This window comes from Phocoena sinus, chromosome 11 (genome assembly GCF_008692025.1).
Source record: "Phocoena sinus isolate mPhoSin1 chromosome 11, mPhoSin1.pri, whole genome shotgun sequence".
Classification (NCBI taxonomy): Eukaryota; Metazoa; Chordata; class Mammalia; order Artiodactyla; family Phocoenidae; genus Phocoena; species Phocoena sinus.
The window spans coordinates 80,918,601-80,940,966 of NC_045773.1; the positions used below are offsets into that span (position 1 = coordinate 80,918,601).

The following is a 22,366-nucleotide window of genomic DNA, read 5'->3' on the forward strand; positions in this document are numbered from 1 at the left end:
TGTTGTTTATCCATCCTATATATAATAGTTTACATCTAATCCCACACTCCCGGTCCTTCCCTCCCCGACCCTGCTCTTCCTTGACAACCACAAGTCTGTTCTCTGTGTCTGTAGCACTTTCCCTCTTGATGCCTCCGTTTCTTCATCTGAGAAGTGATGAGGACATTGCAGCACTAACCTCTAGGACAGGGTTTCTCACCATTGGCACCATTAACTTACTGGGCCAGAGAGTTCTTGGTTGTGGTCGGCTGTCCCGTGCCTTGTGGGATGTTTAGCCGTAGCCCTGGCGTCTATCCGCTAGAGGGCAGTATTTCCTCACTTTACAACACCTGCTTCTGCCAAGTTAGACAACAAAAAATGATCCAGACGTTTCAGAATGTCTCCTGGGGTCCAAATCTCCCACGATTAGGACCCACGGAGGTGCGGCCAGGCCAGGAGCTCTGCTTGCCTGGGTCTCCTCTGGGTCCAGGGCAGGGTTAGGTCAGGCATTTGCCCACCTGGGTAGGTGAGCTCGTCTTTTGCTTTGGTCCAAATAAGGCCTTTGCCCCCCTATTTTTTTGTCCTGAAGACTTCTATCCATCTTTAAAACAAATCAATTCCCCCTTATCTCTGCATTCAATGAATCCTTCCCCACACTTTCTTTCGCTGCCTTCTGGTCTGTATCAATTCAATCCTAGTAAATGGCATATTTGACATACATGATACATGATATTGCCCTAAGTAGTTCTGATTCCTTTAAGGCAGAGAATGTGTTCTCGATTCTGCTATCCAGAGGGCCTAATTTAGTTTATTTTACTTTACTTCACGAGGATGTTTCCTCTCCTCTTTAAAATATGGATAGCACTTGAATTACTGGGCACTTCTTTTTGACCACATGGCTTGTGGGATCTTAGTTCCCCGACCAGGAATTGGACCTGGGCCCAGAGCAACGAAAGTACCGAGTCCTAACCACTGGACCGCCAGGGAAGTCCTGAATTATGGGCACTTTATTCCTTCATTCAATGTGCACTTATTGCACACTGTATCAAATATGTGGCATGATATTGTCTCAAGGATCTCATCAGGTAAATAAACTATATTAAAGATGCTGTAAACCGTATACATGTACTTTATGTCCAAGGAGATTCATGTCCTGTGGTCTTTCTAAGGAGTATCCCTGTGTGGTTTCTTATCAATGTCTGTATGGTATTTCTTTTTTCCATCCTTTTACCTTCAACATTTCTGTAACCTGCTACTGACATTGTGTCTTTTGTAAACAGCATATTAGCTATTCATTTATTTTTACCCACTTGACCATCTTTGTCCTTCATTGTAGTGTTTGAGTTCATTTACGTTTAATGTGATTACTGACACACTTGTGTTTACTACCACCTGGCCACTTACTATCTTTAATTCTTTTATTCTCTGCTTCATTGTTTTTCTTTGTTGCCTTCTTTTGGATTATCCAAAAACTTTTCAGTATTGTAGTCAATTAGCTTTCTAGTTACACATTCCTTTATTTTTCCATTAGTTACCCTAGAAATCACAGTATTAATTTGAGACTTATTATATGATCACTTTAATAACTTTTTGGCCTAACCATCAGACAAACCAAGGGAAGAAGAGGCACTCTGACTCTGAGACGTAATGGGATGGAAGTAGGAGAATCAGAAGACAGAGCTGTAGATGCACGCCTGCCAAACGTCAGGCTGCAGGCACTGAGTCGCCTGCCATCCAGAAGGGATGGGTGGGATTGGAAGGCCCCTGTGGCAGCTCTTTCCCTTGTTTCCCTCCCCGACCAGGGAAGGCAGGACCCACTCTACCCAGTGCCCTGTGCATATTCCATCCTCTCTGAGGCATCGGGACTTTTGTTTGTGGTGCACGTGAGGCAGAATCTTCCGGGCACCAGTATGGATTTTAAACACCTGTGAGTCTGAAAGGACGACAGGTTTTTGTTTGTTTGTTTTTATTGACCATGGGTTTTTCTGCAGCTCTTTGCTAGCGTTTGCCAGCCCCTGTGCCTGGGCTGATTTGAATACTCTTCCTGTGCCACTTCCCCTCCCACTTCCCCTTCCAGCCTTCCACCACCCTTGGATGAGTGGATTTTTCTAATTCTAGCTGTTGTATTTTGTGGACCTGTTATTCTTGTTTTTCTGTGAAGTACCTATATTGGACGTGAGAGGTAAAGGAGAATCTGTTGCTCCTGGTCACTCCCTTTATACCCATCACTGTCTTGTTTTTGTAACTCAGGTTAGATTTTGGCCTCTTGCTCCACTGCCTGAAGAGCTGGGACAGGAGGAGAGATCTCACAGCCCGATCTGCTGGGTTTTGAGGAATGATTTTCTTTCTTCCCCTTGAACAGGAAAAAGCTTTTTTCACTAGTACATTTAAAGTTCCCCAACTATAGGGAAGTACCAGTTTTGGATAAGTGCCACTCCAACGCAGAATGGTTGGAGAACCTGAACTTTGAAACTCTGGAGGTCTGAACTTTACTGTTGGCCATTGCTGGGTCTGTCTGGTATTTCCAAGGAATATTGGGTGTTGCAAATAGGAACTGAAGGGGTAAACTTATTAAACCCATTAAACCTGTGGGGGAAAATCAGTTGTAGATGCAGAGGCATCTGAGGCCTCTTCCTCTTGAACCCCAGCCCCAAAGACCCTCTCCTGCTACGGCTGTACCTGGCCTAGAACTGAGATGCTCCAGACCCAGCCGAAGGTCACCTCCCTGGTCACACCGGGGTCATGCGCAGTGACCTGAGGATGATCTGGGTTCTGAGGCTTGTCTTTAAAAAGGAATCCACTATTTTGCCTGTGCAGTGAATATTTATTACAAGTTTTTATGTATCATGCCTGTTCTTTGCTAGTGCACTCCAGTATGCTTTTAGGGAACTATGATATACCACCTGGATACAGCCAGGAGGGCTGTTGATCAATACTGATTGCTTCTTTTAATGAAGGAGTGGACAGCAGGCCCAAGCTAGACCGACTGGATGTGCTGTCACGGGAATGTGAACCCTGACTAGTGCAAGAGTGTGAACATTGTGCAGTATTATATTTTTTATCTCGATGGTCGTTCGTTAATGAGACTGAGGACCAGTAGTTGCTGCCCCATCCCCGCACTGCCCTGGCCCCCACCGGCCCTGAGCCTTACTTCTTCGGCTGCACCTAATGAGTCTATAATCTATATCCGTTATTCCCGACATGTTCCCTTTTCCCACAGAGTAAGACAGCTTTTGTTTTTTACAAATAACCCAACTGATTACTTCACAAAGTACACAATGCTGTGGGGATGTGACCTCAGATATACAGAGATGTTATTGGGCAATCTTTATCTTAAAAATAGGAAAAATGATGAGTGATTGAAAAAAAACCACATGTTTATTACCTGTTCCATATAATTCCTAGTGTCAGGTGGAACTTGTAGGGTTGTGAAGAGGTTTTCCAAATGAAAATCTAACAGATGAGTATATGTGATCCTTGTAGAATTTAAAGCATATAAGTGAAGGCAAACACAAGATTCGTCAGGAACATAAAATACATGTTAAATAAGTATTCAATGGGACAAGCAGTTTAGCTCAGGGCCACGACTTTTTAGGGGGAAGAACTCCAGGGGAGTTAACAGTCCCTTTTTCCAGCAGGTTAATACCTACAGGCCATGAGCTCTCATGTGCTAGTAGAATCTGAGGGACCCACTCTCATTTACCACCATGACCTTGGTCTCTAGGCTTACGCTGATACAGATCCCACGAAATGAACATAGGTCCCTTTTAAGTGGTTGTCCAGCCTGTGTTTGTCCATCCTGATTAATGGAGACCTCATCACCTTCTGGCTTTGGAGATTGTTCTTCTTCATGAATATCTGTAGCTATTTCCTCTCCCTTTCACTTAGACATAACCCATGGGGCCATATAGAATAAGCCTAATGTCTGTCATTTTTCCAACATATATTCTTATAACTGAAGACACACATCTTGTCTTTAATTTCACAGAATCTGCATAATCTCGGCATCCTAACTGTTCTTTGTCTACTCTCTAGGTTCTGAACCGCTTGTGGAGCATCACTTATATTTCCTGTTATTCTCATAGAACACGTCACCTGGGGGCTTTGCTCTCTGGCTTCTGGTTGGGTTTGCCATTAGCAGGCACTGCAGGGACCACTGTGTGGGAGGAGAGAATCCAAGGCATTGATGGCCACTCTCTCCTCCAGGGCTGCGCTACAGTAATGCCTACATTCCTCTCCCTATCACTTGTTCGGTGACCCCTCTCAGAGGCTACAGCTCTGCTGGGTTCTAGAAACAAATTCCTTCTGCTGTCCCTTCAGTCTAGAGGTGGTAACAGCTTCCGGCTTTTTCTAGTTCCGGGACCTCTGCCTTCTATTGCTATTAGCTGCCTACAGCTCTGTAAATAGCATGGTCATTACACTCTCTCCACTTATCTCTTTGATTCGGCCAACTGTTTCCTTCCAGGACCCTACCAGATTTTGGGCACTCAAAGGGATAAAATATCAACAAGAATTTACTCATATTACAACATTGACCCATCATACTAATGACAAATTTGGCTTACTGTAATATAGTGAGTTAAGAAGTGCTCTGGTGACAGTGCTAGAAGGAAGGCAGGGCAGAAAGAGTCTGGTAATTAATGTGTGAAATTCAGAGACCTCATGAGCAGCTGCTGCCCTGCTGTCTTCTCTCTCTCCCTCTGTCTCTCTCTGTTTCTTCAAAAGAAGAAAGAAAAACATGGAGCAGTGCCTCCAAATTTCAGCCAAACTATTCATCAAGCCAAAGAATAATACACTTTGAAACATGCAACATGTACTTCAAACATATGCTGATAAGAAACTACTAAAATATTAATTCCACCAAAATGAGAGAGGGTATAAAACAGAGAAAGTGTGCACATCCATGTTCGTTGCAGCATTATTCACAAAAGCCAAGAGGCAGAAGCAAACTGTGCATTGACAGATATATGGGTAAAGATTATGTGAGATATACATATAATTGAATATTATTCAGCTTTAAAAAGGAAGGAAATCTTGTCATTTGCTACAGCATGGATGAACGCGGAAGACCTTATGCTGAGTGAAATAAGCCAGTCACAAAAAGACACATACTGCATGATTCTACTTACATGAGGGGTCTAAAGCAGTCAAACTCTTAGAGACGGAAAAGAGAATGGTGGTTGCCAGGGCCGGCGGGGAGAGAGAATTGTCGTTTTTGTTCAGTGGGTATAAAGTTTCCGTTTTGCAAGACGAAGAAGTTCTAATGCTCTATTGCACAAAAATGTGCATATATTTAACACCACTGTACTGGACATTAGAAAATGGTTAAGCTGGTAAATTTTCTGTTATATGTTTTTTTACTACCATAGAATTAATTAAGCCTAACTCATTGAGAAACAAAACACATTACTTCCTTAATTAAAATGTATTAGTAAGGCCTATATTAAAAAAAGAGAGAAAGATGTAGGCTACAGAAAACTGGACATACAACACGGGAGAAAGACAAAGAGAGATCCTTTCTGCCTCATCTATCATCCATGAACCGGCAGAATCGGCATCATACTGGGTAGAAAACCAAGCTCACAGGTCCCATCCTCGACATCCTTACGCAGTCTGCATTTTAGCAGGATGCTCAGGTGGCTCCACAGCACTTTACTTATTTAAAAAAAAATGTTTATTAGAGTATAGTTGATTTAAAATGTTGTGTTAGTTTCAGGAGTACAGCAATGTGATTCATTTCTACATATACGTATATCCACTCTTTTTTTCTTTTTTAGGTTCTTTTCCCATATAGGCCATTACAGAGTATTGAGCAGAGTTCCCTGTGCTGTACCGTATCCACAGCACTTTAAAGCACTGCCCAGGTGGTGGTGGAGGGACATCCTGGGAGGGTGGCTCTGCTCCAGATGTAGAAGATTCCAGTCCAGGTGGGAGCACATCAGAAGGGCCCAGGAGGTTATCTCCAAAAAGGAAAAAGTGATAGAATGCCCAAAGTATCCTCACTTCTTGAAAGAATCATATAAATATGAGAAACATCAAAGTTCAATTCGTGAGAGCTACATAGGAAAGAATCAGACAAAAACAAAGGCAATTATTAACTCAGGGAGAACAAGAGGTTGTGCAGAAAGTGAGAAGTAGTAGTTTACACGAGTGTATTAGTCATGCAAAAGGAAAAGCTGAATGAACTAAACACGATCACTATATAAATAAACTGGGAAAGTGAAGGAATGGGAAGCGTGAAAGAAAGCAATGACTATTAACTATTGCATCAGCCACTGTGTGATGCGACAGACAGTGGCTGCGGCAGAGAAATCAAGCATCAGTTCTAACAAGGCATTTTGTTTAGAGACTTGGAAGTAAAAGCCAAAAGAATCAGCTAAAAAATATGGAAAGTGGTCACCTCTGGGAAGGTAGAAATTGAGGAGAATCAGAGAGGACTACAATAATAGTCTATTTCACGAGAAAACTAGCACAGATATTTGACCTCTTAATTTACAGATTAAATTAACCACACTGGGAATTCCCTGGCGGTCCAGCGGTTAGGACTCAGCACTTTCAGTGCTGTGGGCCCGGGTTCAATCCCTGGTCGGGGAACTAAGAGCCCGCAAGCTGTGTGGCACGGCAAACAGACAAACCACAAAAATGAACGAGTATGAAAGTTTATGCTTCATGACAACTGAGTACAACAAATGACACTTGAGAGCTGACTAAAATGCAAGAATACTCGAATGGAAACATGCAGCCACAAGTGTGTAAATGACATCAACCCTGAATAAAAACATGAAAGAATACGTCAGTATGCACCTATCTGGATAAATAGATGCATGAATGAATTCTCTTTCCCTGTTACCTTACTGGGCACCCTGTGGACCAGGCACGGAGGGAACAGTATCTGACTAGAGCCCCTCATTATCCTCTTGCTTCCAGGCAGGTCCTGCTGCAGAAAGCACTCCCGTCAGCTGCCTCGAGTCTGTGGGAGGCGCCCCCTAGTACACTCGGCCAGCAGTGCTTTACCCGGGTGGGGCTAAGGTTGTCCTGAACAAGAAGAGCACCACTCACCTGTGTGCCCCAAGACCAGAAGTCAGGAAGGACTGAGGATCAGATGGAGAAATCTCACCGCTCCATCTGCCCTGCAGAAATCAGTCTGAACTGGTGGAGACGCTGATGCTTGATCGATTCCTCCACCTTCTGGGTTCCTTTACTCTCTCACCTCCGCCCAAGGGTCCCCAGCAGTCACATCCCCCTAGAAGCAGACCGATCCCTATTCCTCATAATCAGGAGACCCCAAAGCCCCGTCCCTGTCCCCCTCCCGTGATATCACCCTTCAGCTCTGCTCTGCTCCATCACATAAAGGTTACAACTGTTCAGGGGAGATTCCCCCACCCAGGGTCAGCCCCTGAACACTGGCCCCAGGTGCATTTTCTCCCAGCCCTTTGTGCTTTGCTGTGAATCTGTCAGTCACTGGGAGCTGGAGGGGAGGGAGAGGTGGAGGATTTTTAGTGCCGCGTCAAGGCAGAGAGATGGACCTCTCCTTCTCCCCAGAATCTTACTCGCTGTCCCTTCCCAGACACGTGAAATAAAGCACAGACCAGACATGCGCATTTAAAGAGCAATTAAAACTCCTAATGTGAAATTATACAGACATTGCAGACATGAAGTAATGCATATACACGTGTGACAGGGTGTGAAGGGAACCTCAAGTTTCCAGAAATCTGCTATTAGTCGTTTTGGGAGAAGCCACAGTGAGGAAACTTACTGATAAAGCTTATTTGTAATAATTGAATTATTATCCGTGTATTCTATTATAACATAAAAAAAACAAAAATAGAGTTAGTGACTAGTGTAGCACAGCTGCAGCCACCTCATATATAGGAACGGTTTTAATCGTCCCCACCACGACTGGAAATAAACACTATTTTTCTCATTTCATAGATGAAGAAACTGAGGCATCAAGAGGGAAAGTGCTCAGGGACATAGAGAGCAGTCTAGTGGTTGCCAAGGGGGAGCGGGGTGGGAGAGGGATGGAGTGGGAGTTTGGGATTAACAGATGCAAACTGGCATATATAGGATGGATAAACAACAAGATCCCACTGTATAGCACAGGGAACTATATTCAATAACCCGTGATAAACCATAATGGAGAAGAATATGAGAAAGAGTGTATGTATATGGATAACTGAGTTACTCTGCTGTACAGCAGTGATTAGCGCAGCATTGTGTTCAATTATTCAACTATACTTCAATAAAAAATAAATTTAAAAAAGAGGGAAAGTGCTATACTGTAAATCAACTACACCTGAAAAAAATAACAAATAAAACAGAAAAATAATAAAATAAATAACAGAACACACACAAAAGGGAAAGTGCTAGTAAGACCAGAAGAGGGAGCTGAATTCAGGGCTCTGGCGGCAGATCTAAGCTCCTCCCGTGGAACTGATGGACACAGGGTCTGACAACGAGGACTGAAATCCCAGTTGTGTGAGGCCATTATGGTCACTTGGCTGCATCTGGCATTGATCCAGGTCTTGTAGGCTAACGGCTCTGGGGAAAAGGAAAAACCAATAAATAAATGACCAATTGGCTGCAGAATATTGCTCTTTATTCCCTCAGAGATTCTCCTTCAGTTGCTCCAAAGTCAGGTTCTGCCTTTCTCTGAGGGAAGAAAGCACCGTGCCTATTTTGCTCCCTTTTCGCCCAGCCCTTGCTGGGCTCCTCCCCTGACTCCCCAACATCATCACCTGTCCCTGCTTCCACCACCCTCCACGACAGGGACAAAGGTCGGCAGGACGAAAGGACAAGATCCAGGAGTGGAAACCCAAAGCCCTCCCGCCTTAAGCCCGGACCCATCCCCGACACAGTGCGAGGCTCCATCACAGACGGGTCCCGACTCCACGTTCCTCCAGGCCTGGGAGTGGACACACACACAACTCCTTCCTCTCCTCCGTTCTCGGGCCTCCTCACCTGCACAAGCACCTGTTCCACTGCCCGGCTCCACCTCAGGCCCTGACCTCCACCTGCAGCGCAGCCTCCTGCCCGCCCCCAGCCCTGAGCCAGCAGCTCCTAACTGGAAAGCCCATTGGGAAGCCCAGGTGACAGCAGCCCCATCTAGAAAAACTGGGCTGCCACAGGCCCTGCCCCTGACCTGCCCCTGGAGCACCCCTGGCTTGCAGAGGCCTGGCCTTCCCTGCTCCTTCCTGGTCCACTGGCTCCTGGAATCCCAGCTCCACCCCAAGTGCTGCTGCTAGGCTGAGGCTACACAGTCCCTCCTGCCCTGTTCCAGGCAGGGATTCAACCAGGACCGCCCTCCCTTCCTGTAGGGATCTGCTGCTCAATGTGGATGCCGGGGACACCCCTAGCCCGAGGCTGTACCTGGCCCCCTCTGCACCCTGCGACTGCCGCTGCCACCCTCCACCTCCGCCCCATTTGAATTCCTCTTTCATTTAATATGCACCGCAAGATCAGTATTGGAGGAAATCCTACTGAGCTTTGCCACCTGAAGTCATAAACATTTTTATTGGACATCAAAAATTTAAAAAGTAATTTTGAGAAGTTAGCACATGATCTTCACACTGTTTTCCCAGCAGATGCTCCAGTGACATACAAGACAACCGTTTCTGCTCCAAGGGAACCAGAACTCACGTTCCCTGGGGGTGGGTGGGTGGGGAGGGGTCGGGGGTGCCCCAGGTGAGAACAGGAGCGACTACAGAGCTGCCTGGTCCCCTGCTCTGGGTGCTGCATGGACAGAGCCTCTTGCCGTGGGGCAGGGTGACTAACCATCCCTGTATGCCCAGGCTGAAGGCCAAATGATAAGGGAATTAGGCTCATGGATGAGAAACCACGTCCCCAAGCACGCCAGTGACACAAAGAGGTGGCGTCAACAGAAGGAGCTGAGTCTCTGCACACGCCACCCTTGCACTGTTCCACGCTCTGCCTTTGCTCTTTGCCAAACACAAAGCTCTGCTGCTCTTTTCCTCTCCCCTCAAGCAACCTGATTATGGGGAAATCAATGTGACCATCCCCTTCTCCAAATCTACAGGGCAGTGACCACCATGAGCAAGGGAACTGGCTCAGGGAGGGCAGGGTGAGACCACAGAACGCAGACCCAGTGCCCTCCTCTAAAGAGCCCTTGGACTGTGAGGCTGGACACGGAGGGGCTGGACAGGAAAGAACCTGGAGGTAAGATAAAAGCAGTGACCCCAGGTGTCCAAGGATTGGCTGGTCTCCTCTCCCTAAATGGTCAAGCGGTATCTGCTCACTACTCCTCCATATTAAGGAAATCCCAGCAAGCATGGGAGCAAGTGATGGGAACTTGAGAAGGATGCAGGCTGGGGGTGACCCAGAGGAATCGAAACTCAGAAGACAGCTCATGGAGGAGGAACTGGAGAGGTTGCAAGACATCTCTAAGTGGGGCCTCACAAGGGAGCATCACAGGCAGGGCTCTGGCACCATCCACTGAACCCTAGTTTGAGTCTTATGATCCTTCTACTTGGATTCTTAATACTGGCTGAAAAACTGGGGGAGAGAAACGCAGACAGGAAATCACCTTTCCTCTGAACTCCTCCTCAGTTTTTAACCCCTCCTCACCAGGTCACAAACACTTTACTTCAGGTTCCCTCTGATTCCAGGATCACCTAGACCCTCCCAACCAGCACATGATCCAACACATGCTCCCCAGACAAGCCCTGGTGAGCCTGAGAGTAGAGAAAAAGAGATGAGAACAAAAGGAGCTGCAACCCTCACTGCTGCCCAGTCTCACCCGAGCAAGGAGAGGCCTCGCTGGACACTAAGGGCCCCAGCCTGGCCCTGGCTTTGGGCAGGACCAAGGGGTTAGAGCAGACGTAGCTCCCATTCCCCTCACAAATACCCCAATGTCCAGCTCTTGGAACAGAGGCTTGTCATCCTCTCACATCTGTGCAGAGGGACACGAGGGGGACCCTACATCCCAGGCAGAGCCCCTCCCATCCCCACCCGTGCCCAGATTTCTCACCTGGGCTCCCCACAGCTAATGCTGTCTTTTTCTTCTTCGAGTAGCAAAGGACACAAGGCCCGATGATAAAAACAAGAGCAAAGGCAGCAACACCCAGGATGGTCCACCATTGACTCTGATGCAACAGGCTCTCTCCTGAGAGAGGGACTTATTACATATAACCCAGGCACCCCAGAGCCACAGGCCTGCTCTCCTCTCCCTGACCCTGGGCTCTGACCCAGGGTCACAACCTCCTCCAGGATCACCCCAGGCTCAGCAGAGGGCACAGTGTGTGCACTGTGATTCCCGCTGTGTTCCAGTGGCACTGGACCCGCTGCTCCTCTCCTTGGGGAACACTTTTGGTCACCCAGGTCTGCTAGGCCCCGTTCCCATCAGGCAGGGCACCCCCAGACCGCTGGGCCTCCTGGCTCATGGGTTCCTCATCCCAAAACCAGGCCATGGAGATATTTTGGGGAAAGAAGCCAAAAGCCCAGCATGTGAGGTTGACTGTGCCCTCTGAGTCCTGGCTATGGGTCACGTTCACGGCTGGGGGCCCCGTGGGAGAAAGCACAGAGCCAGTGAGGCCCGGTGCCAAGCCCTGCTCCCTCTAAGGGAGACGGAGAGAACACGCTCCACCTCTGGCTGAGCCCTCATCCACCCCAGACCTGCCCCAAGTCTGCTCTGCACCCTGGGGCCCAGTTCCTTCAGCCGGGCAGGAGGAGGGGCTGGGATGGGGCCTCACTCTCTTGGATCCACGTGTTGAAGCTGAGGAGGGGGCCGTGCAGGGGGGGCTCCTGGGGACCAGGAGGGAACTTTCTGGGACAGGGGCGCCCACCCCGGTCTAGGGGCTTCCTCTCCTGCCTGACACCCCTCTTCCCTGGTACAGATTCTGTCGGAGGGCCCACTGCTCCCCTGGCTGATTGTCACTGGTGCGGTTCATTCCCCTCCCCACCTGCCCATCTTTCTACAGTGGATTTAACAGAGCAGGAAATTGCAGGACACCACGCCAACAGAGCAAATGTGCACCCAGAGGACAGGAAGGGTCTCCGTGTGCAGAGTCACGGCGGGGAGGCTCTAGGGGTCTGGGGGAGAGGAAGGGCCCTGGCCCAGGAGCAGTACCTGTTCTCTCCCTGAAGCCTGTCCAGGATTCCAGATAGCCCCGCAGTCTTCCACAAAGCTCTCCCTGCACGTGGGCCTGGTAATACTTGCTTTGAAAGCCATCTGTGTCCCAGGACTTCTCCATTTCCACGGCCAGGTTCTGAGCCAAGGACTGGGGCGCTGTAGTGGGTCTCTGGGTGACAGGAGAGGAGGAGCTCCCCATCATAGTAGCGAAACCTGAAGCTCCAGGCGTGGTTGTCTTCTCGGATTTCACAGCCCAGATCTCCTGGAGGGAATTCACACCTGCAACCCACCCCACCAGCAGTGACTCCTCCAGTCCCTGCTGTCCCTCTGTCCTCACACGCAAGTGAGAAACTCCAGCCAGAGGGCACTCTCCCTGCTCCCCTCCATGTCTTCCCAGGGCTGCTGAGTCATGGCCACCCCCCTGCTGAACTCACAGACCCCTATCCTCTGGCCCCTGCCCCCAAATCCAGTGAAAGGCCTCACAGCACTCTCGGACCCTCCCCACTCTCACCTCCTTTCTCCTCCTGCAGGGCCAAGATTTCTGCTAGAAGCTCTCTGAAGTCCTTCCACGTCTCTGTCAAGTCCTTGGACTCTGTGTCCCACGTCTCAGCTCCCAGCTCTTCTGCCCACAGCCCCTGGGGTTGTACCCTGCCTGTCTCACGGTCATAGCGCAGGAGGGCCTGGCCATCCAAGTGTCCCCCAGCGAAAAAGCTGGACTGCACAGATCCATCCCGGGTCAGCGCCGTGAGGTTGTAATGAAGACTGTGTGATCCTGGGGAAGGGGGAACCGCAGATGAAAGAGCTTTCCGGAAACAAGTGCACATCAAATGTTTAGCAGACAAGTTCTGCTGTCCTGACCTGCTCCAGGACTGAGGATGCAGAACATGCACATGTACAAGGGACCACAATGAGAATTTTTCCAACACAGGGGAAAGAAGAAAAAGAGAAGGGAAGGAGAGGGGAATTGAGGAGTGGAGGGAGGGGTGGAGATGGGCAAACATGCAGGACAAGTGCCAGGACAGGGAGGCACCGGCTCCCTAAGGGTCCAGGCAGGAGGCCAAGGGGAGAGGCTGGCCTGCAGGGGGCAAGGGAGAGGCAGGAAGACCAGGGTGAGGGGAGGTGGAGTCAGAGGGGAGGGAGGGGCAGTGTCAGGCCCAGGATCAGAGGCATCCCTGGTCAGAGGCGGGTCAGGGGAGATGGAGAGTGAGGGCTGCTGCCTGTGGGGCAGGCTCATCATGGACAAGGTGGGCTCAAGGGAGGGTGAGACACGAGGCAGAGGGGCCTGAGGGGCTGGGCTGTGGCCCTAAGAGAGTGGAAGGTGGGCCAGTACCCCTGGTGGAGGTGAAGCAGTGGGTCTGGGCCCAGAGTGCAAGAGGCATGGTGAGGCCCCAGGTGGGGAGGTGGATGGACCTGCCAGTGTCCCCTGGGAGAGGTGGGTGTTGGGGGCCTGAGTCAGTGCCATGGGCCCAAGGGTCATGGAGAATTAGAAGGAGTGGTGGCAAGAGAAAATAGAACTGGAAAGCCAAGGTGCACATAGGGAGGGACCTGCATGGTGGGAGTGGTTGGGGGCAGGTCACACCTCCACAGAGGCTGTGGGTCAGGCAGCCAGCACAGGAGGGGCAGGGCTGGGGGAAGACCCCCTGTAGGGAAAGGCCAACTGACCATGGCATCAACAAGGATTTTGGATACATGGTTGATGCCGTGAGAGCCCACTGGGGTCAGTGAACCCAAGAGAGGGTGATGAAGGCCAAGGAGGTAGGCAGTTGGACCAAGGGTAGTATTCCTATTGGGGAGGGAGGAAGGGCAAGGGGCTGCAGAGGAAACAGTGGTGAGGGTGTATTGGGGGGCAGGGGATGAGCATGCCTCAGGGGTGACTCTGGGGGCTCTTGGGTTAGGGTGAAGACAGGAGAGGAGGGGTGCTCTGGTTGAGGGAGGGTGAGGATGGCGTGGTGATTCCTGGGAGGAAGCTTGCGATTGATGAGAACGTGGTGATGGCCCCAGGCACTCAGGCAAGGAGTGGAAGCTGGGCAACGTGCCATGGGGGTAGGTGCAGAGGGACCAGGGCAAGTGGAGTCCAGCACCTGAGGCCTGGAGAGTGGAAGCCTCCAGAGGGTGACGTTTGGGATGCAGGAGTGGGGAAGGGGCAATGCTGGGTGAAAGGTCCACAGTTAATGAGGGCCAAGAGCTGGTGCCTGCACTGCGGCAGAGGTAGGAGGATGGGTGCCAAGACCGGGGGAGAGGTCCTCCCACAGGGGCTGTGCACTGTGCTCAGGGTACAATTGTCAAGGCCCATCACCACAGCTCCCCCTGGTGATGAAACTAGTGGGGATGTAGGGAATTCATACTGGGCAAAAGTGAGTGTGGGCAAAAGTCAATCCCAGAAATGTAAGGTCAGTGAAAGCTGGGGGAAGGTAGGAGCCATACAGGTGACTGATCCTTGCAGGTAAAGATCCATGAGGGACGAGAGGATGAGGGTGAGGACGCCCTAGGAAGGGATCAGAGAACCGCAGGGAGGCGGGAACAGCAGGGAGGGTGAGGGTAAATACTGAGGGGGCGCAAGAGATGGCAGGGGAGGAGGCAAGGAGAGAATCAGGGGTGGGAACAGGGGCACAGCAGAAAATAAGAATTAACATTGGTGGGGGGGGGCAGTGGAGACCACAGAAATCACAGGAAGAATCCCTTGGCTCCAAAACAGTCAGACCCTAACTTCTCTCAGTGAAAATAATGAATAAACAATCTATAATAAGAGTAGAGGGTGTGATGAACTGGGAGATTGGGATTGACATATATACACTGATGTGTATAAAACGGGTGACTAATAAGAGCCTGCTGTATAAAAAAATAAATAAAGTAAAATTCAAAAATTCAAAAAATAAAATATAGTAAAAAAAAAAAAAAAAGAGTAGAGTGTTTTATTTGAGCCAAATTAAGGACTAGCCGGGAAGCCAGCTTCCCAGATAACTCTGAGAAACTGCTCTGGAGAAGCAGGGTTTTCAGCACAGTTGTTTTTTGTTGTTGTTGTTGTTTTTTTGGGGGGGTAGTTTTTTGGCTGCCTCGCACCAGAATCTTAGTTCCCGGACCAGAGATTGAACTCCGGCCAACGGCAGCGAAAGCTCTGAGTCCTAACCACTGGACCGCCAGGGAATTCCCCTTCAGCACATACACGTGTAGCACATACAGTATGATGGCCTTGGCACCTGGGAAGGAAGTCTTATCATCAAAGGTGAACCAGCGTTGGAGTCCCAGGAAGAGGGGCATTTAGTCTTTTTTTTTTTTTTTTTTTTTTTTTTGTGGTATGCAGTCCTCTCACTGTTGTGGCCTCTCCCGCTGCGGAGCACAGGCTCCGGATGCGCAGGCCCAGTGGCCATGGCCCACGGGCCCGGCCGCTCCACAGCATGCGGGATCCTCCCGGACCGGGGCACCAACACGCGTCTCCTGCATCGGCAGGCGGACTCTCAACCACTGCGCCACCAGGGAAGCCCTAGTCTTTATTTTTAACATGGAGATTCTTTACTTCTGGTCAATGTGCTCTTTCCTTTAATAATTAAAGCAGATGTACAATGTATGTCTGACAGGCCACAAAGAGGCAAGTTACTTAGCCCAAAATTCAACTTAGTTCATGTATAAGCCAGAATGACTTTTCTGTATCTGAATATGGGAAAACATTTTTTGTCACTTCCCTCAGTGAAAGCCAGCATCGGCCACGGTGCCCACAGCAGTAGGAAGTGTGGTTCAGGGCCCTTGGGCCCTTCCTAGAGCTCCAGTCACTAGAAAGAGACCCTCAACTCCAAGGCCTGAGGCCCTTGAGCGCTGTCTGCCTGGAAGCCCCCTGATTCCCGAGGCCAGAAACGGGAAAAGGGCAGAGCTGAGAACAGGAGGAGAGGACAGCGCTCAGGGGCCTAAGAGGGCACCCAACACACCGGTGGGAAGTGGCCGCCTGAGCGTCGGACCTCCAAGAGCCCTTGATCGCCTCTGACGGGAGCAACCCGGGCTTGGGGGCAGCCTTCCCACCCAGGGCAGTCAGAGGACGCGGATGTGTGAGGAAGAGGAAAGCAGGGAGGGCGGGTGCAGCAGGGGGAGCAGAGGGTGGGAGTTGGAAAGAGACTGAAAAGCGGGAACGTGCTGTGGTGGCCACAGGCCGCGAGCCGCTCCCGGCCCCTCCCCGACCTCATCCCGCCCCCTACTCCCCCCACTCCCCCGCCCCCACTCCCCACCCCGCTGCACCGCAAGTGAGACGGTCCCCGCGACGCTCACCGAATCCCACCCGGACCCTGAAACCGCCCCAGGCTCCCGGCTGAGGACCTCTGTGAACGCCACTCACCAGCGGCGGTAGCCGGGAGCACAGAAAGGGCAGCGCCGGCTAGAAACGGCAGGACAAGGAGGAGCCTTGGCAAGCCGCGCGGAGCTGGACCGCTGGGTGGAGCTGTTTCTCCCCGGGAGATGCCGCCTCCTGGCCTGTGGTCGTTCCACTGACCGGCCCTGCTCCGTTCCTTTGCAACTTGCTTCTCCTTCCTCGCCGCTGCGCCTTCTTCCTTCTCGCTTGCTCTCCTTATTCTCCTTTTCTTTCCTTCCACTCTCACCCTCAGCGGTTTAGGGGTTTTAGCTGTGCTGGCCCAGGACCTGGGGATTTTATCTTTTGTGTGGCAGCTTCTAGAGGGCCTATTGCTGAGGCTGAGATGTGAGGCCGTGATGAGGATGACGGAGGAGAAAACGGGGCGTCCTCTCAGCTCGCTGCCTTGGGAGCTTCTCCGCAGGGACCCCTTAGGCTAACGCCCCTCCTGGAGTCTTAACCACTGGACCACCAGGGAAATCCGCGGGTTGAATTCCTGGGTTTCTGCACCCATCTTCTTAAAAGAGAATGGTGTATCTCTTCAGAAGGGACTTTATCCAGGAAAAGTAGGTGGATTACTCTCAGGGCCTGGAAAATACTGATGTTTCTTCTGTTTTAATGATGTTTTCCACCACCTAAACTCATTAGGAAACCCATTGAGGTGAGAAATGTCTCTCATTAAAAACAATCCAGATAACTTCTCCAATAACCACCTGCACTGGCCCTTTAGCTCTCCCCGCTGCTGAGGACCCATCCCCGGATTATCTTCTAACATCCATCAGTTCCGCTCTCTCTGGTGACAATCTGCAGGAACATTCCACTTTTTTGATGCTCCAGCGATTCTCAGCTCTTCACAAACAAACTAGACCAGAAAATTGCAGCGTCTTGTGCCTCAAGCATTGGCTTGGATTGGACTCAAAGCACTTCCTCTTCAAAGGGCAGCACCTTGAACACTATAAACCTGTTTTGTTAGTCATGATGGAAAGACATTTCTGGAGTTTCAAGTACCAAATCTACCTGAGGAAAAAAAGTGCGTTGACTCCTGGTTTTGGCAACGTACTACAGTACGTGAGATGCTTTCATTGGGGTAAGATGGCTGTAGGTTGTGTGGGACATCTCTGAACTATTTTTGTAATTTTTTTGGTGAGTCTAGAATTATTGCAAAATGAAAAGAAGGAGGAGGAGGAGGAGTGGGGGGAGGGGAAGAAAAGGCAGAAAAGGAGGAGGATGAGGAGGGACATTAAAAAATGTCCTTAATGAGAAATTGAGGACATTCCAGGAAAAGGGACTCTTTATTCCTGAGGTTTGGCCCCAACTCTATTGTGGCTTCTGAGCTTAGTAAGCTGGATTAGTGAACATGTCTAATCGCAATGACCCTTTGCCTAGACAAGAGGTACGGTTGTGTAGAAGCCCGCCTCACCATGACCTGTCACATGTCCCATGAGTCCTTCACTCTTGGGCCCTCAAAAGAGGGGCGAAGTGTCCCTCACCAGCAGGAGGGGGCTCTGAGTAATTCCCATGGACCAGCCTTAAAGAGTGATTTTGCCTGGAGTATGTTTCACACTTATCTCCCTCAGGACCCCAGCAGGGCCATTGTAGCTCGTAGGTGACTGATGGAGGATTTTGGGATTTAGGATCTTGATTATGTCAACTTTGAAGACTTGCCCAACATCTGGCACGGTCTGGAAGATGACATCAAGGAGGGTATACGCAGAACCCTGGGAATTGGAGAGTTGAGTCACTTGAGAGTCTGAAAGTTCAAGAGCAGCTGCCTTCTCTTGGGCACAAACCAAGATTGAGGGGATTGAAAATACATTGAATCTCCTTGGTCCCCACAGGCACAAGCTTATTTGTGACCGCAGCTGCTTCACTGGCACGAAGCTAAGGAAGCCTTGGGTTTCTGCAGGGTGTAGAGGAAAGCAGCAGATGGAAAGGTGGAGAATATAGGGCCCTGAAATTTATTTGATATCTGCTAGAAATGCGAGGTGCCGCATTCACTAAAAAGTGTAAGGATACCAATCTCAGGATACCAGGGGAAAGGGATAAATGAAGACAACCTGTAATATGTTGTCAGGAAAAACTGAGAGGCATATACATTTAGGAGAGGTGTCCTTATCATACATTTGTAAATTTTCCAAGATGTGGGAATGTTTCAGACACGACTTTTAAAGAAACAACACAGTCTGCATGGATGGTGGAGCTTATTTTTTAAACCCAGTATATGTCTTACTGTATATTATCTCCCAAATGTGTTTTTGCTCATTTGACTATTTTAAATTTTTACCAAATTTATACATGTATATAATTTTAAAAGGAAGAAGACTTATAACAAAAAGCTGTGGTCCTTATTACCACTTTCCCAATCTTTAGTTCTCTTTCGCTAGATGCAAACATTTCAATACTCAGTTGGCTTTTATCTTCCTATTTTTAATAACAAGTTGTATCAGTCAGGGTTGAGTGAAGGAACCAGAGATTATTCTGGGTTTATTAAACAGGAAGGGATTTTACAAAGGCTGTTAGGAGCTTTTGAAATCTTTAGAAGGGCTGAAAGAGCAAGTTCTCAGCTGAGCCTTATGGAATGACAGCCAGAACAATGTAGATATATTTGGTGTTCCTTTAATGGCTTGTATATAAATTTATCACTAATCTGTCACCAAATTCTCCTTCAACAGTGTAGTTTTCCTCTCCATTCAAATGCATGACAATTAATCAATTTTATCTTTTTCTTGGACATAGACTTCTGTAGCCAGGTGAAGTAATTCTCTTTATTCCTGAGGCCTTGGCTCCAAACTCCTGTTTCAATATGGACCTGTTGATCCCTTATTGTCCCACATAGGTGCCTCTTGGGATGTTCCTTTAGCATTTGTGTGTATATATATATATATATATATATATATATATATATATATAAAACATTTATATATATAAAACATTTATATATATAGCATTTATATATATAGCATTTGTGTATATATATACATAAAACATTTATATATATAGCATTTGTTTATATATATAGCATATTTATATATACACATAAATATATATATACATATGTACAAATATATATACAAATGTATATATACAAATTGTAATATATATACAAATATATATAATATATATACAAATATATGCAAATATAATACATATCTATTATGTATACAAAAATATATATATATTTAAATATATACATATATATATATAAAATGATACTGTTTAACACCTGAAGGCGACAAATTATTCTGGATTAGACATTTATGTATATAAAACAAAACTGCTTAACACCTGAAAATGACAAGAGAAACTCTGGAACTTTTTTGACCCAGGGACAGGAAAGAATGACCGGACCATTGGTTGCCATGGACACTGTTTCCACAGCTGCATTGCTGTTTCGACTGTCATTACATGTAGTTTGAAGGACTGTGCTATGAGAAAAAATATAGCTTTTTCTTGATTTAACAATGATCTAGGCAGGACAGACAATAATAACCCCACTTAATTAATGGATAAACTAAGGCTGAGAGAGATTACACACTCTATAAAGGGGAAGAACTAGATTGGAACCCAGGTTTTTTGACTTTTTCTTTTCTGGTGTCTGTTTTCAGTCTGTAACTCATCTATGGTCAAAAAAGGAGGAACTCATTTGTGGCAAAAATCATCAGACATCCTACAGTCACTAGAACAAAAACCTCACAAAGGTAGGACACCTGTTCACTACTGTAGCCTCAGTGCTGAAGTCAATGCTTGTCCCAGACCTGGCATTTAGTAAATATGTGTAGAATGAATGAATGGGTAAATGAATGAACGGTGTAGCTGTTTATAAGTAGGGAAACACAGCTCCAGAAATGTTAAGCGACTCACCAAAAGTCACTTATCATATTTTATAAATTACAAGACATATGTGGACATATACTGTGCTCAGTGCCCAGAAAGTGCAAGACAAGGAGGGAGCTGGTGTGTGACACTGTGAGATGGTAATGCAAGCCAACTTCCGCTGAGATACTCTAGGCGATCAATTTCCAAGAGAGGCTCATCTCTCAGAGGACCACTACCCAGCCATTGCCACTAGAGGGCTCATCAAGACATTTAATCAGGAAGATACAGGCAGTCTGGGAGCCTCTTTTTGTTCAGGCCGTTTGTTTCCACAGTTTCTTTTCATTGCATTCCCCCCGCCCCCCCATTATCTCTTTTCCCATGCTAGCTCTGTATTCAGATTAAATCTTCATTCATGTCAATTTAACAATTTTACCACATCCAAATTTTTCTAATGCCAGTTTTCATCAATCCTGACATTTATGTTATTTGTCTGACTTCACTAGTGAGTTCTGCTTTTTAAACACTTGCAGCTCTGTGATCCAGTATCCAACGATGCGTTATACTTCAGCTCCATTCACAAATCGGGTATCAACTGCAAGCAGCTAAACACAAGCAGTGAATACTAATCAGAACAAGGAAGAATGTGTCTGTTGTGGTCTCAGTGTGAGAGAAAATGCCTCTGCTCAGGGGTGCATCTGTACCTCACTTTGCTTGCTGCCCCATATTGGTTACATGACCGATGGTAAATGTCACTGCTGAAAGCTCCATGAGCTTTTTTTAAGGCTCCCAAAGAGGGTGTAGAACACTAAAATATTTCATAACTTTTGCATCTACATGACAGCAATGTCCACGAGCTTCCGCCAGGCACGTTGAAGGCAGAAGCTGTTTATATGGATCTCCACTGTGTCCTTGGAGCCACACATAGTAACTGGCATATGTGTCCTATGTAAAGATCTGATGGATGGTTAAGAGAATCATCACACACCATCTCTCCCATGGGTAGAGCAGAGGAGCTGAAAAACTCTCCTGGGTGGAGAAAATCAAAAATACCTTGAAGCTGCCCTGATTCAGGGATGCTGCCTTAAAAACTCTTGGGTGGGGTCCTAAGCCAAAAATGGAGCAACTCTGCTTGTGTCATCTTCAAATTCTTTCAAGGGTGAGGCCTGAGATGCTGCAAATATTTTAAAAAGCAGAATGCACCTGTCAGGGCAAATTAATGCCATAAATGTCAAAACTGATGACACATTTCCTACTGTTCATTGTACACACAGATAGGTTTATTTGTGTCTGCATGTCCAAAATTCGTTTTCAGGCTGGGGGCTCCCCAAGAATGGGGAGGGTGTCTGGTTTCTCTTGCTTGGCTCAAAACTCAAAACAGATTAAAGGCTAGGTCCAAGGACCTGTCATTGAAAACCTAGAGAAGAAAAAGCTGAAGGATAAAAGCTTTATGAGGAGGGTGCTGAGCAGTTATTCATCACTTGAGATTCAGCTCTAATGAGGTAAACAGTGAATGAAGACCCGAGTTTAACTCCACCTCTTCCACTTCCACTCTGCCACTCTGAGTGGGAGCTACTCTTCGTTGCAGTGTGCGGGCTTCTCATTGCGGTGGCTTCTCTTGTTGAAGAGCACGGGCTCTAGGGACATGGACTTCAGTAGTTGTAGCTCACCGGCTCTAAAGCACAGGCTGAGTAGTTGTGGCACATGGGCTTAGTTGCTCCGCAGCATGTGGGATCTTCCCGGACCGGGGCACGAACCCGTGTCCCCTGCATTGGCAGGCGGACTCTCCGGACTCTCAACCACTGCGCCACCAGGGAAGCCCGGCAGGCAGATTCTTAACCACTGCGCCACCAGGGAAGCCCCATTGAATTGAAACTTTTAAGATGAGACTATTTTTTTTTTGAATTGAGGTGTAGTTGATGTACAATATAAGTTTCAAGTGTACAACATAGTGATTCACAATTTTTAGGTTTATAGTTATTATAAAATATTGGCTATATTCCCTGTGTTGTACAATATATCTTTGCAGCTTATTTATTTTATACACAGTAGTTTGCACTTCTTAATCCCTAACCCCTATCTTGCCTCTCCCCCCCCCCACCCACTGGTAACTACTGAGTTTGTTCTCTATATCTGTGAGTCTGTTTCTTTTTTGT

The 22,366-nt window shown here is 47.9% G+C and overlaps 1 protein-coding gene across 1 annotated transcript; it reads right to left on the reverse strand.

Moving 5' to 3' along the window:
• Window positions 1-7,437: 7,437 nt before the first annotated feature.
• On the reverse strand, window positions 7,438-17,151 carry LOC116762182 (MHC class I polypeptide-related sequence B-like). Its single transcript, XM_032648929.1, is given in 8 exon segments — window positions 7,438-7,447; window positions 8,331-8,520; window positions 12,065-12,231; window positions 12,233-12,323; window positions 12,326-12,346; window positions 12,579-12,839; window positions 16,389-16,810; window positions 17,111-17,151. Coding segments are annotated over 8 exon segments (1,203 nt in total).
• Between the last annotated feature and the right edge of the window lie 5,215 nt (window positions 17,152-22,366).